We start from the raw sequence: 14619 nt of genomic DNA, 5'->3' as shown, positions 1-14619 counted from the left end.
TTTATTTAAAAATTTTTTTTAGAGATAGGGTCTTGCTGTGTTGCCCAGGCTGGTCTCAAACTCCTGACCTCAAGCAATCCTCCTGCCTTAGCCTCTCAAAGTACTGGGATTACAGGTGTGAGCCACCATTCCTGATCTATTCGAGAGATTTTATTTGTCATTTCTTGAATTTTCATTTGAGTCTTTTTTATATTCCATTTTCTCATTATGTTCATGCTTTCCTTTAACTACTTGGACATATGATAACTTTTTAATGTCTTTGTGTGCTAATTCTATATTTTTATCATTTTGGAATCTTTTATATCGACTGACTTTTCACTTGATTATAAGTCACATTTTCTTCTTGTCATGTCTGATAATTATTGATTGTATGCTGAACATTGTAAATGTTATTGTTTAGTATCTAATTTTTTTGTGGATGTGTGTGTCTTCCTTTCTTGAGTACTGGGTTTTGTTCTGGTATTCAGTTTAGTAATTTATGATTAGCTTGGTCAATTGAGGATTGCTTTTAGTTTGTTGCAGCAGGTTTAGGTTAGCTTTTACTCTAAGGATGGTATACCCTCCTACTAAGACATGGTCCTTCTAGCGTTTCTGCTGAATGCCTTAATGATCAATGAGGACTCTCCACTCTGGCTGATGAGATGTTGATTAATTTATAGCTATGTGTTAACTCTGACACAGTTACAGCTTATAGCTTTCTAGTTGGTCCTTGCCTGACCCGGTGGAGTTTCTCACTACTTATGTGCATCTTAGCATTTGACAAAGTGTGAAGGGAACCCCTTGCTCTTTTTCAGCATAACTCCCTTCACTTTGAAATTGTATTCCAGAACTTCCAGCCACTTCTGCATCCCAGAATTCTATTTTGTTCTTTTCTTCCTTCATGTCAGTGTCAATTGTAAATATGTCTTCCTGGTTGATGAGAACTGAGATTGAAAGGAACAGTTTGGTTTCTAGACTTAAATTTGTACTCAAGTGTATTGTAAGTATAAATTTGTCCTCTGAAGACAAAAACCAACATATAAATTAGTTATATAGGATTGTTTCATTCATTGTTTGGGGATATTAAGCTTTTCAAATTTAACTATGAATAAGTGCTTATACAAATAAAAAATGATCAGTTCTCCTTTATCCTTCTGTGTTTGTAGGTAGCTGTAACTACCCAATATTGCAGCCATGGAGTCCATGCTTAATAAATTGAAGAGTACTGTTACAAAAGTAACAGCTGACGTCACTAGTGCTGTAATGGGAAACCCTGTCACTAGAGAATTTGATGTTGGTCGACACATTGCTAGTGGTGGCAGTGGGCTAGCTTGGAAGATTTTTAATGGCACAAAAAAATCAACAAAACAGGTAAGTCTTAATTCAGCATCTGATTGAAAAAAACACACGTGCTAAGTACCATAAAGTATATGTATGCATTTTTATGTTAAGAAGTGCCAAAGTTCTTTAATGGGTTCTTAAACGGGTTCTTTAGTTCTCATTTCATCTTATGAAGTCATACAAAACCAAAGGCTTTTAGACATGCCCTGAATCTCCTGGTTACAGATAAGCTGACATATCTTATCATCTTGCAGTTTAATTTTGCTTACTTAATAAAATAAACGTGTCAGTTGAGCAAATATTAGATTGTAATATTTAGCAAAGTGTATGTTTTAAGACAAAAATTGTTGTGTTCCTTAAATTTTCACATTTGTCAATAAGTTATTGGCAAAATACACAGTTAAATTTTTCAACATTAAGTATGTCTTATTTAGTGCATTCCTATTCCCTCTTTTATTCTATAGCTTTGCAGAAAATAGACTTCTATAATATTTTTGTGTTTAATCTGATGGTTTTTACCATTAGAGGGAGGTATATTTATATTAATAGAATATAATCAGTAGGGTGTTGGGGATTATATTTATTTCATACTTATTCAAAAACTATTCTTTTAGTAAAGAGTAGTTCGAGTTGAAATTTTTTTTTTAAATTTAGCTTAAAAGACCAACAGATGGTTCTTAGAAATATGGAGGATTAAATTTTACTAGTGGCTCTGTAGAAGTATGTTCTTTAAAAAACATTGTTTTCAAAAGTACTTTTACTTCCCTGCAAGTGAAATACAGGGATTGATTGTAAGATGTAAGGGTTTGAATACACACTTCCCAATGACTACCACAGCCATACGATTGTGAGTATGCATGATGTGCTGCTTTTCCAAAGTCAATTTATTGCCAAACAAATATATTGAAGACCAAATTGACTTTGGTTATCCTTTTGTGAAATAGGAATCTTGGTCCTATGATAGATTGCTGCTTATAGAGTTTGTACCTAACCTGTAAATCTTGTTTTTATTGCCATTTGGAAGTCTTTATTGAGATCCAAATGAGATCTATTGAGATTTATTGAGCTCTGCATCTTAAATGCTGATGATATAAATTGTCATTTTTGAACGTTGTTTTCTCTTCCTCTCTTCCGTTCACCAAGAGTTCGTTTGAGTATTCACTACTTAAAAACCATTAAGGCATTAAGGGCCAGGAGCGGTGGCTCAAGCCTGTAATCCTAGCACTCTGGGAGGCCGAGGCGGGCGGATCGTTTGAGCTCAGGAGTTCGAGACCAGCCTGGGCAAGAGCGAGACCCCGTCTCTACCAAAAATAGAAAGAAATTAATTGGACAGCTAAAAATATATAGAAAAAATTAGCCGGGCATCGTGGCACATGCCTGTAGTCCCAGCTCCTCGGGAGGCTGAGGCAGTAGGATCGCTTGAGCCCAGGAGTTTGAGGTTGCTGTGAGCGAGGATGATGCCACGGCACTCTAGCCCGGGCAACAGAGCAAGACTCTGTCTCAAAAAAAAAAAAAAAAAAACCATTAAGGAGGTTATGAAGTTATGTAAATGACCAACCTCCTCTGACACTAGCACAAATTGCTTTTGCAGTCAGTTATGTAAGGGAAAAACAAAAGAACTCTAAATTTACAAAATTATGCTTTTTGTTTTTAGAGACAGAGTCTAGCTATGTTGCCCAGGGTGGCCTCAAACTCTTGGACTAAAGCAAATCCTCTTGCTTCAGCCTCCCCGGTAGCTGGGACTATAAGCACAAACTACTGTGCACAGCTCAAATTTATGCATTTTTATTAAGTATGTGGTAATATAATAGCATCTCTGTGCTTAACCAGGAGGGTTCTAGGTATTTGCGTTGATATCAGTAGTTCATATACTAAATCCCCTGATAATACTGGAGCTTCTCAAAGAACATGAGAACCAGGCACAAATGATAGAGCCCCATTCTAACTGCTGACTGGCAGACCTGGGTTCTCTTAGGAAACTTTACTACATTCCATTTTTTTGCCAAATTTATTGCTTTGGGGTGAAAGGTAGTTTTGGAATACATCAGTGCTCTTGGTGGATTTAGTTTTAAATTTCCTTTTTTGCCTCCTTTAAACGGCAGGGGTCAGAACTGAGTATCTTGTCTTTACTACTGTTAATTCCTTAACATACTGACTGCCATGTAAGTTCTATTTAACTCATGCTAGTTTTGAGCCGGAGCCTTGTGAAGCATATGTAACTCATAAGTCTCTTCTTCACCTTGGGAGCTGCAAGAACTATTTTTCAAGTTGCATATAACTCATGCACAGATAATAATAAAAAATAACAAAGTTTGCATTAAATTAGAAAGGCTCATTTTGTTTTTAAAGTTTTTATTCTATTTTCGTAATAAAATACCATGGCCCCAAGGAAAAAAAATTTTTTTCTAGTATGGCAGTCAGTGTTTTAAAGAATAGCAACATCTCTCACTTATTGTATATACATACTTTGGCCAAAAAATTTCCGTCTTTAATAGCTTGTTTAAATAAAGCATAACATAAAAATTAGCAAAGCTAATGAATTCTAATCCAGGGCATTTGCATCAGAAATACCTCTCAAATAAATATTCATAAAAAAAGAACATAAGAATAATTTCATAGCCTTTTTTGTTTAAAGTTAGGCTATTGTGAAAAAATACTTTAGTGGGTGACTTTCTTGCCAATGTTTTATGCAGTGAATAAACAATAGAATACCAAATATTGCTTATGTTTTGTTCTAATATTTTTTGTGTAAAAAAGAACCTCCAATTTTACCAAGAGTTAGCAGTTGAATCTTAAGTGAAAGATGTACTGGGTGATTGCTCTATTTCATCTTTTCTGTATATTTGAAAAATTTTATAGTGAAAAGTTGAAAAAGATTTTAATTCAAGATGGTAATAAAATGCTTTTATTAATTGCTTGTCTTTATCGACTATCCATAGGCAATAAACATCTGAGTGTCTTCTAGATGTGAGATACTGCTAGATCCTGTGGTAGATACAGAGACACATAGACATTGTTTCTTTCTTCAGGAGGATTATAATATATACGTTAAGGTGATAAGACTTTTATATAGGTGATATGTGTTAGCAGAGTGGGTAGTATAGCAAAGTAGTAAAAGAAAAACATAAATTAGAAATTAGATTATGGCATATTCTTATGAAAGATTTTGTGGTGCAGAGTAAGAGTTTCATTTTAGGAAGTTGTATGAGACCTGAATGGTTAACAAGACAACCTTGTTGACATTGGTTGATGTTAATGAACTGAAACAAAGAGAAAGTATTTTTAAGATAGTTAATAACCTATGTAAGAATATGTCATCTCTTACCTAAAACAATAAATGTCTGAAAGAATTTGGTGGTGTTACTTTTCTTTATTACCAACAGTTTTCCTCCTTAAAAGTGGCAACTTTAAGAGCTCAAGAGCCATTTCATGTGATTTTTTTTTTCAGACTTAAAACATCTTGAAAAATAAACACTTTTAAATTAGATACATTTATAAAATGTGTTATAGCAGAACACTTACTAAAATAAGATTGTGCACATGAATGGTGAGGAACTTGTACCTTCTAGGTCATTTGTTTTTAGTTCAAATTAATATAACTTTAAACTCTTACCTCCTGGTTGACCTGTGTCTCATAATGATCAAAAGGGCTAAGATTATGTGTTTATATATAAGCGCTGTTTAAAACTCGAATGATTTCTTTCTTGAAGGCATGTATCATGTTTTACTTGGGTGCTCCATATTTTCTCTGTGTTATTTCTGGGAGACAGAATGGTGTATTGGCTAAGAATATGGCTCTGTAGACTATCTGGGTTTGAATATTGACTTTTCATCTTACCCATTGCAAAATCTTAAGCTAAGACATTTATCTTCTCCACAACATCCTCATCTGTAAAGTGAAGACAATAGTATAATACTTTGTCTCATGGGGTTGCTGTGAGGAATGAAATAATCCCTAAAAATTATGTAGCACAATGCTTGGCACATAACTATGTAAATGTTATCTATTGTTATTTTTATAAATAGTCAATTAACTTGGGAACCTCTTTATTTGTAAGATTCTCTAGTAGACTATTGCCAGAAATTTTAACTATAGAGCTTATTATAATATTATCATTTTTTTCTTGCTCCTTTTATGACTCTGGTCTGAAAATAACTATGACCAAGATTTGATTTCAAAGACTATATAAATAATAAGTGGCAGGAGTGAAATTCCAGTTTAGGTTTGTGTGACTCTAGAAACTGCATTCTCAACCACATTCTTATAAGCTGCATGTTAATTTCTGGGTGACATGAGTGATATTAAATTTATATCACATCATTTTGTTTAACTTAATATATGTTAAGTATAGTGTTCCTTACCAAACTGACAGGGTGTTGAATCTCTACCTTTATCTTTCAAAGATGTTTCTTGACCATTGGTCTTGAATGTGCATATCATTGATCAGATGTGTGTCATTGATCATATGTGTCATCAAAAAATTTGCCAGTGATAGAAAAATAACAAAAGTACAGGTTTTGGTGTTAGTGTTGTAACAGTGATAGCTAACATTTATAATATTAGCTGAATATTTATATTATACTGAATATCTATAATATTTACTGAATATTTATAATACGTCACATATTGTGATAAGTTCTTTTTATATTACTGTGTCATTTACTCTCCTATGATCCTGTGAGGTATTCATACTATTTTTTGTTCCCATTTTTCTGTTGAGAAAACTTGCCCAAAGTTGGCTGGTCAGTTGTAGGGAAGTTGACTCAAACTCTCTTCTGATCTAATGCCAATGTTTTGAGTACTGTGTAAATACCTCCTCTGTTATTATAGTAAATGGCTGCCTTATTCACAAATGCTTGGGAAATGTTATGTTTGAATTGAGTTATGGTACTAAATAATTCCTTTATGTTGTCACTTTTCAGAGACTCAATCCTCTAATATCCTTAACTCATTTATATGCACAAGGAATCTCCAACTTAAAAGAAGTTATGTTTGAGAAATTTGTTGGTTTGAAATTTTGCAGTGAGGTGATTGGGCTAACTTATGAAAACAGCAATCCTAATGTAGTGAAAATGAAAAACAAGAAAATAATTAGAAGAGGAAAAACAATAAAATGTCTTAGATATTGATAGTTGAGTAATAGTAGGTTTAATTAGAGGCTTTCAAAAGAGACTTTTTAGAAATTCTGAGTCATTTAAAATCTTTCAAAGAATTTTGGAAGGCAGGCATTCTTTGCTAATTTTGCTTCCATTTGTATCAGTTTTTTTTTCCCACATTGTTACCAAAATCATACATCATTGATCTAACACATCACCTTTCAATAGAGCTGATTTTTGACTGATTTGTTAAGATGGGGTAACCGGATGAGAACTGTTTTTTCTCATTTAACTGAGAATGAAAGGAAGAAGATAATGGTAAAGAGGATGTCTGCTTTTAGTAGTATAAAATAAGCTGTGAATGATTTCAGAGAGGTGATGGAGGTGCAGCTTCCTGTACTAGTAACCATTCATGGTTACAAGATGGGGATGGGGTGGTATGAGAGAGAATATAAATTATTCATATGTGAAAGATGCTTACAAATTAGTTTTTTGTATAAACAAGCATCCCCTGACATATAACCTTTCTTTCAAAAAGCATTTCAAGATTTTGTAATATACTCCAGGGCAATTATCATTACAATAGCGTTTTAAATTTTTTAACATTTTAAATTTTATTTGAATTCTGGTTAAATAAGGGATTACTACATAGGAGACAACACATTACACACAGTTTATGTGTATCTCTGATACCAGAATTCAAAGGTGTTCTGTGTTCTGCAGATGAGGACTCTGGGTCTCATACCTTTAAAAATATTTAGATTTACTAATCATGAGGAAACCAGCCTTTTGATTTACATAGGTGCTAAAATTTCCATGGTATTAGTTTTTAGTTATTTCTGTTTATAGACTGTTGAGACATTCAAATGTAATTTTATTACTTTTCTATATTTTTAATTAAAATTAGTTGTATAATTCTTTTATTTAGGAAGTAGCTGTTTTTGTCTTTGATAAAAAGCTGATTGACAAATACCAAAAATTTGAAAAGGACCAAATAATTGATTCTCTAAAACGAGGAGTCCAGCAGTTAACTCGACTTCGACACCCTCGACTTCTTACTGTCCAGCATCCTTTAGAAGAATCCAGGTAAATTTTTATAAAAACTTATATAGGAGAATTCCTGAACAAACAGTTAAAAGCAACTTTATATTGAAATCTGTCTATTTCAAGTACTGTCAGTGAAACTAAGCGTTGAGTTCTTATGCATGGATTTTTTTCCCTAAAATGTATTTGCATTGTCTATGTATATGCCTCTTTTTGAAATATTAGTGAAGACTTTCTTCACATTTGCCATGATTTTCTATTTCAGTGCTTTATCTATGCTCAGCACTATGGTAGTCAAAATAGAAGATGCAAGAGGAGTATAGAATACAATTCCTGCATGAAAGCAGTTGTCTTTGTTAATTTGCTAGAATTTTTTGTCTCCTTTTCATTGATTCAATATTTGGGGGCCAATTTTGTTTGAGTGCCCAGTATTATCCTAGACATTTAACCTTCTACTATGCCTAGCACATCAGTGCATAGCCCTGTTACTTTCCCACCTGTTTTTCTCAAGGGTGAACTTGGGAAATGTTGCTGAGAATGATAAGAAAATGAAATTTATGTAATCTTAACTGCACTCTCAAGCCTGTGGTGCTTTTAATATTTCTTTAGATTGCCCTAACTTTATAAACCTTTCCACATTACTCATAACCCCAAATTTATTCCTTTCTTCCTCTTTCTTAGCAGACTGTGTTCTTCTCTCTTAATCCAGAAGATCTTAATCAAGTGTTTGCCATTTGTGTTTTGTGGCACGTAGGACTTTAAGAATAGAGGAAGAACAGGCAGGTGGAGGACACAGAGCTGAAAGGGTTCTAGACTTCCCATCTTCCTTCAACCAGGGAAGTTTTGCTTTTATCTATTTTATATATTGGGCTTCTGTGAAATTCTTACTTTGGAATCTTCAGTAACCCACTCTCTACTCCCTCCCCGCCAAAGGTATAAGATCCTTTTTTTTAACCTAAAATAAAAATGACAAACATTTACTGTGTGAAAAACTATGCTTAATGTTTTATATTGTTTAACTCAGCTAATTCTCATGATGATATAGGAAACAGAGGATCAGAGATGTTACTTAAACTCTATGGTTTTAAGTGGCAGAGCTGGGTAGGATTCATTCTGTCACCCTGATTCCTGAATCCATTTTTTTCATTTATTATACCATGTTGTACTTATCCCAGAATATGCTCATATGTCTCTTTTTTTAAAAAAATTGATTATTAATAGTTTATATTTTTGAGTTGGGATCTTGCTATATTGCCCAGGCTGGTCTCAAATTCCTGAGCTTGAGGAATCCCCTCACCTCAGCCTCCCAAGTATATGGGACTGCCAGCACATACCATTGTACCCTGCTGGCTCATATGTCTCTTATTATAAAAATATTTTTTCTGCTTCACTTGACCAGCCTTTAAAACATAAAAAATATTAAAAAAGTATCTTTTGTTGCCTTTCTTTTAATGAATAAACCCAGAAGACTGTAGTTGCTCTCTCGTGTAATACTCATTATTGTGAATTCTGTATTCCAAAGTGGACTAAGTTTTTTTTTTTTAACCACACTTGTCCTGTGTTTTCCTGACTCCATATTTGCTGGTACTCTTTCCTCTGGAGTGTTTTCTGTAAGTGTCTATAAGCGTTACCTATTAGAATCCTACCCATCCATGTTATCTTAAGTTGTATCTACATTTCTTACATCTCATAATTACATTTAAGTCTCTTGAGGGGAGAAGGACCATGTGTTATACTTTTCTTTGTCCCTGCAACTTCTTTTATAGTGCTTTAAATATTATAGAACTCTAGGAATTTATTGGCAATCGTGAAGAGAGACAATTCAAATATTACTTTAAGATATCTTAAATGAGCTTTTCAAGAACATGCGTAAAGGAAAGAACCTTGAAAGATAGGGAAAAGAAGAGTCAGGGAAACAGGGAAAGAAAAACAGAGGAATAATGTCATATGGCAGGAGAATTGGCAGCATGTCATGGAAGCCAAAGGAGAGAAAAAAGGGCACACTAACACTGAGAACCACAGAATAAAAAGAAAATAAGGACAGAGAAGAATCCATTACATTGAGTAACGAGAGGCTGTTAGTGACATTCAATAATTTTGGTAAGATGGCAGTTTGGAAGCTAGAAAATAAATACAAAGGGGCTTAGCAGAGAAGATAGTGTGTGAGTGAAGTCCCATAGGAGAAACTCCAAGGAAGGTGGTTGAGGAATCAGTAATATATTCAGGAGAAGTTTAGAGCAAATGAGGTCATTCATGTTAGATAAACTATGTATTCTTTTGAAGTAGGAAGTGGTCTACTAAGGTAAGCAGTGGATAAAGGGGGCCGTGGAATAAGGAGTTAAATAAGAGGGTTACGAATTAATGTTCTTGAATGTTGGAAAATAGAGCAAGGTTAAAGTATACTTCATTGACTTTACATTGTGAATTTATAAAGGATGTGGGTTTTCTATTTTTCTATCAGCTTATGATATAAGCAAGAGAGTAAAAGAAACCCGTGATTCCATATTACAGGATTAAGGATTTGCTCAGTAAAGGATAATAAAGGTGATAATTTATTGTTGAGGTAGTTGGGGGAAAGAAAGGAATCAAGTATAATCGGATCTGAATTTGTTGAATAAGGTATTGGGAAACTTAAGTTGGTGGAGGTTATAAAAGGGTAGGAGTAGATGACTGGTAAGTAGCTATAGTTGGGGAAGGTGGTCCTTGAGAGAATATAGCCCTTGTGATATGTGACTGTTTATAATGATAATGGAAATGAATATTTGTGAAAGATCATAAAGCCTTTGAGCTTGAAGCATAATCATATGTATGTTGACATGACCAAGGATGATTTTCGGGTCAAGACAGAGAGGAAAAAAGTAAGAGTTGCTAAAATATATGAGTCTTGGGAACCATAGGAAGCTGTAGAAAGGATTTATGAGTGTTTGAGCAGTTTTCTTCCAGTACAGTTCAACAAAGAATGCCTAGTGTCTACTGTGTTATTAAGCTTAGCGTTGGGAGTAAAGAACAAGGTAGCATCCTTGATGATGACTGAGTAGGCAGGGCAATGTGGCACTTTCTCTCCTGCAACTTAGGAAGCTCTGTCTTCATTTCTTACATATATTGAACTTTCATTTGAAAAATGGGCTTGAGACACAAGAGAAGGTATTTAGATATTGTGGTCAGATGAAACAGCAAAGGGCATACTTGCTATTAAACAATTACCATATAGGCATGAAAGCTTTGTTACTGCACTACCTTGTAGGTCTTCATTACCAGAGCCTAAAGCCCAAGATCTAAAATGTTAGGGCTTTTCTACCCCTTACTGAGCCTCAATGCTTTGTAATTATAATAGCAGTGGTAAACATTTGTTGAGCATACATGCTAGACAATTTGCTATGTATTTTGCATGATTATCTTATTTCATCTTCTCAATAATCCTTCAAGGTGGGTCTATTATCACCTTTTACAAATAAGGCTCAGAGCAGTAGTGTCCAGTGTCACGAAGCCAGGAAATAAGGATTCTTGGACTTGAAGTTGGGTATCTGCCTGTCCTCAAAGCTTGAGCTCTTGATCATTACTTTGTAAGACTACTGAATGTTAATATCTAACATTTTCTGAATTTGTAAATCTTCCTATACATAAGAATAATAATTTAAAAAATTTAAAAACTGTGATACCTTTCAAAATGATTTATAAAATAGATAGAAGCAAAGCTGCTTAAATTGAAGTGGGAGCAGGGAACCCAGAGCTATATATACCCTGGCCCTCTTCTTGACTCCTCTTGCTTCAGAGGCATCTGTGGGAAATATGCAGGTTCCTTTGAGTGTATACTGAAAATTACAGCCTTAGAAATCAGGATAATATCATAGGTATAATGTAACTGTTTTAAATTAGGTTCATTAGTTTTCCATAAAGAATATCAATCATTTGAAAAAGCACAGTTGAAGTAATGTTTTATTTCATGACTTTTTTTTTTTTTGAGACAGTGTCTCACTCTGTTGCCCTGGCTAGAGTGCAGTGGCATCATCATAGCTCACTGCAACCTCCAGCTCCTGGGCTCAAGCGATTCTCCTGCCTCAGCCTCCTGAGTAGCTGGGACTACAGGCATGGGCCAGGCCACCTCGTCCAGCTAATTTTTCTATTTTTAGTAGAGACGGGGTCTCGTTCTTGCTCAGGCTGGTCTCTGAACTCCTGAGTTCAAGTTATCCTCCCGCCTCAGCCTCCCAGAATGATAGGATTACAGGCGCGAGCCACTGCACTTGGCCTATTCCCTGACTTTCTAAGTTTTAAAAAATGTATCACAACTGTCACAACATTTACTTTAAAAGACTGAGTGTTTTATATAGTGCAATTCATATACAAAGCCTCCTGACCTTGTTGGTTTAAGTGTTCTTATATTTATGCTAAAATTAACAAATCTAAAATAGTATACCTTCTTGTTGATAGTTTAATAGGACCACTTATATCTTAGGTATATTTGATTTTGATAATCTGTAAAAAATTGATAGTAAATGACTTTTTCTTTTTTAAAACAGGGATTGCTTGGCATTTTGTACGGAACCAGTTTTTGCCAGTTTAGCCAACGTTCTTGGTAACTGGGAAAACCTCCCTTCCCCTATACCTCCAGACATTAAGGATTATAAACTTTATGATGTAGAAACCAAATATGGCTTGCTTCAGGTATGTATTTTTATTCAACATGTAAAAACAGTTTTTTCCTTTAAAATTGTTTTTGGCTATTTCAGACTTATTAGCCACATAAAAATACTTTATGTAAACCTTTGATTCTTGTCAGTAATTTAAACACCTATGTTCTAGAATTTTTTTTCTACACTTTATTGTTAGGCTTAAATTATAATTTAAATATATGAAACTGATAACATTAGTAAACTTTGGCGAGGATCCCTTATTCACTGGTGGATGGAGTGGATTCCTTTTGATTCTTTTGTATTTTAAACCGTGTGAATGCATTTCATAGAGAAAACATTAAATTGAAATAAAAATAAAGTAATAAAAATTAAAAATTATATCTCTAAGGCAATTATTTAGTAGGTATCAAGAGGTATTGCTAACCTTTTCATAAATGCCCAGTTTTTAGGATTTTCCTTTTCCTGCTTACAAAATAATATCTTCAGCTCCATAGAGTAAATTTATACAGTAGATTCTAAGTTTCTTGGGAACAGAGGTCATTTCATTTATATTTTTAACAACTTTATTGAAGTATACTTGCATACAATAAACTTACACACATTCAAAGTATATAGTTTTATGTTTGACATTATGCATACCTGTGAAACCATTACCATGATCAAGATAATGCACATATTCATCACCCCCAAAAGCTTCCTCATACCCCTATAATCTCTCCCTGTTGCTTCTTGCCATCTCCATGTCCCTCCTCCCAGGAATTCACTGACCTGCTTTCTATCACTGGATCGATTTGCATTTGCTAGAATTTTATAAATGGAATTATTTGTTATGAGTTCTTTTTTGGTCTGGCTTCTTTCTTTCTTTTGGGTAGGATTTAATTTACAAAATGGAATGAGAGAAAGATCCAGAAGGAACTGTATAAGTAGAATAGAAAAGTTTCAGGGCAGGAAGAAGAGGGAACAATCAGAAGTGAGGCTAGAGAAGTAAGCAGTGGCCAGACTGAGGAAATCTACCGCAAACATGGTAAAGAGTAAATTTTGCCCTAGGAGCAATGAGCAGATATTAAAGAATTTTAACCAAGGGAGCAACATAATCATATTTGTGTGTTTAAACTGATGGCTCTGGCTACAGAGCAGAGAACAGACTGGAGTGGAACAAGTCAGGAGCCAGGTAGGCCAATTAGTACATAAGAGATGACAGTGTTTCTGAGTTGGAAAACAGTGGGAATGAAGCTTCAGATTTGTATATATTTAGAAAGCAGGACCTTTAAGATGTGATGGTGGATTAGATGCAGAGGGCCAGAAATAGGAACCTGTTAATCCTGAATCAGAAGACTGGAATTGTGGTACTGGTGTCTCCATATCTATGCAAATTCAAACAAGGAATAAAAATCTTCTAGGCTTATTTCTTCAGCTTTCTGGAGAAGTGGTCGAGTCAGCAGTTAAGGGTAATATTCTGGAGTCAGAATGACAGAGTCCAAACTCGATATTAGCCATTTACCAGCCTTCTAACACTGAACTAGTTATTTAACCTCTTTGGTCCTCTTTATTACAGAGGATCAAATAACGTAATGCATGTTGTGGTTAAACAGAACCTGGCACATAGTAAGTGCTCAGTAAATGCTGGCTCTTGATATTAACTCTTCAAGGTAAAAATCTGGTACTGCCCAATGATGATCAGCAGTGTATTGCAGGTATTCACAGATTAAATGTGATGGACTGATTATAACTCAACTTCATTAAGCTGCCAAATAATTATAAGGAATTTTTTATAATCCAATAGCTTCACTGATCATTCGTTGTTCCTACTTAAACCCTTCAAAAGCATCTCACTGCTCCCAGGAGACAGTCCAAGCCCCTTCAGATGTTTAACAAAACCGTTCATAATCAGGAGGATTCTTATCTGTTCTAACGTGTGCAGTGGTATCTCATTGTGGTTTTAATTTGCATTTCCCTGATGAATAATGATATTGAGCACCTTTTCATATGCTGCTTTACCATCTATCTTTTTTGGTGAAACGTCTGTTCAGATATTTTGCCTACTTTTTGTTTTCTTATTATTGAGTTTTGAGATTTCCTTATATATTGTGGACAGGTCTTTTGTCAGACATATAATTTATAAATACTTTCTCCTATTCTGTGGCTTATCTTTCTTTCTCTTAACTAACTAGTAAGTGATCAAGTGGGGCAGGAACCCAAATATCTTCTAAAAGGATATTCCCTACACTCTTTTCTGTTGACTTGCCTTCATGTTGAAAGCTCTAAGCAGGGATATTTTTAGAGAATTCATTCTCACGTTTGTTCATTGATGAGGCAGATGTATTATTGGACAGCTATATGTATGCCACAGTTCTAGGTGCTCAAAGTATACTAGTAAACAAAAGAGATGAAATTTCCTGCCTTTTGGAACTTATGTTCTCATGTGGGGGAGAAAGTAAAGTAAGTAAATATGCAGTACATTAGGTTGTGACAAGTGCTGTGGAGGAAAGAGACAAGAGGAAAGTGGGATGGTTTGGACGAGAGAGAA

At 34.5% G+C, this 14619-nt stretch overlaps 1 protein-coding gene across 1 annotated transcript in view; it reads left to right on the top strand.

The window, feature by feature from the left end:
- Positions 1-14619, top strand: part of SCYL2 (SCY1-like 2 (S. cerevisiae)) — a 69831-nt gene that overhangs the window by 22821 nt on the left and 32391 nt on the right. The window contains exons 2-4 of the mRNA XM_012664043.1: positions 1146-1350; positions 7346-7503; positions 11979-12123. Coding sequence (XP_012519497.1) covers positions 1174-1350; positions 7346-7503; positions 11979-12123 — 480 coding nt within the window. The 5' untranslated portion in view covers positions 1146-1173. The remainder of the gene's footprint in view (positions 1-1145; positions 1351-7345; positions 7504-11978; positions 12124-14619) is intronic.

This window comes from Propithecus coquereli, unplaced genomic scaffold (assembly GCF_000956105.1).
Source record: "Propithecus coquereli isolate 6110/MARCELLA unplaced genomic scaffold, Pcoq_1.0 Scaffold85, whole genome shotgun sequence".
Classification (NCBI taxonomy): Eukaryota; Metazoa; Chordata; class Mammalia; order Primates; family Indriidae; genus Propithecus; species Propithecus coquereli.
The sequence above is the reverse complement of the archived record's forward strand: the minus strand, read 5'-3'. Positions and strand labels throughout refer to the sequence as shown.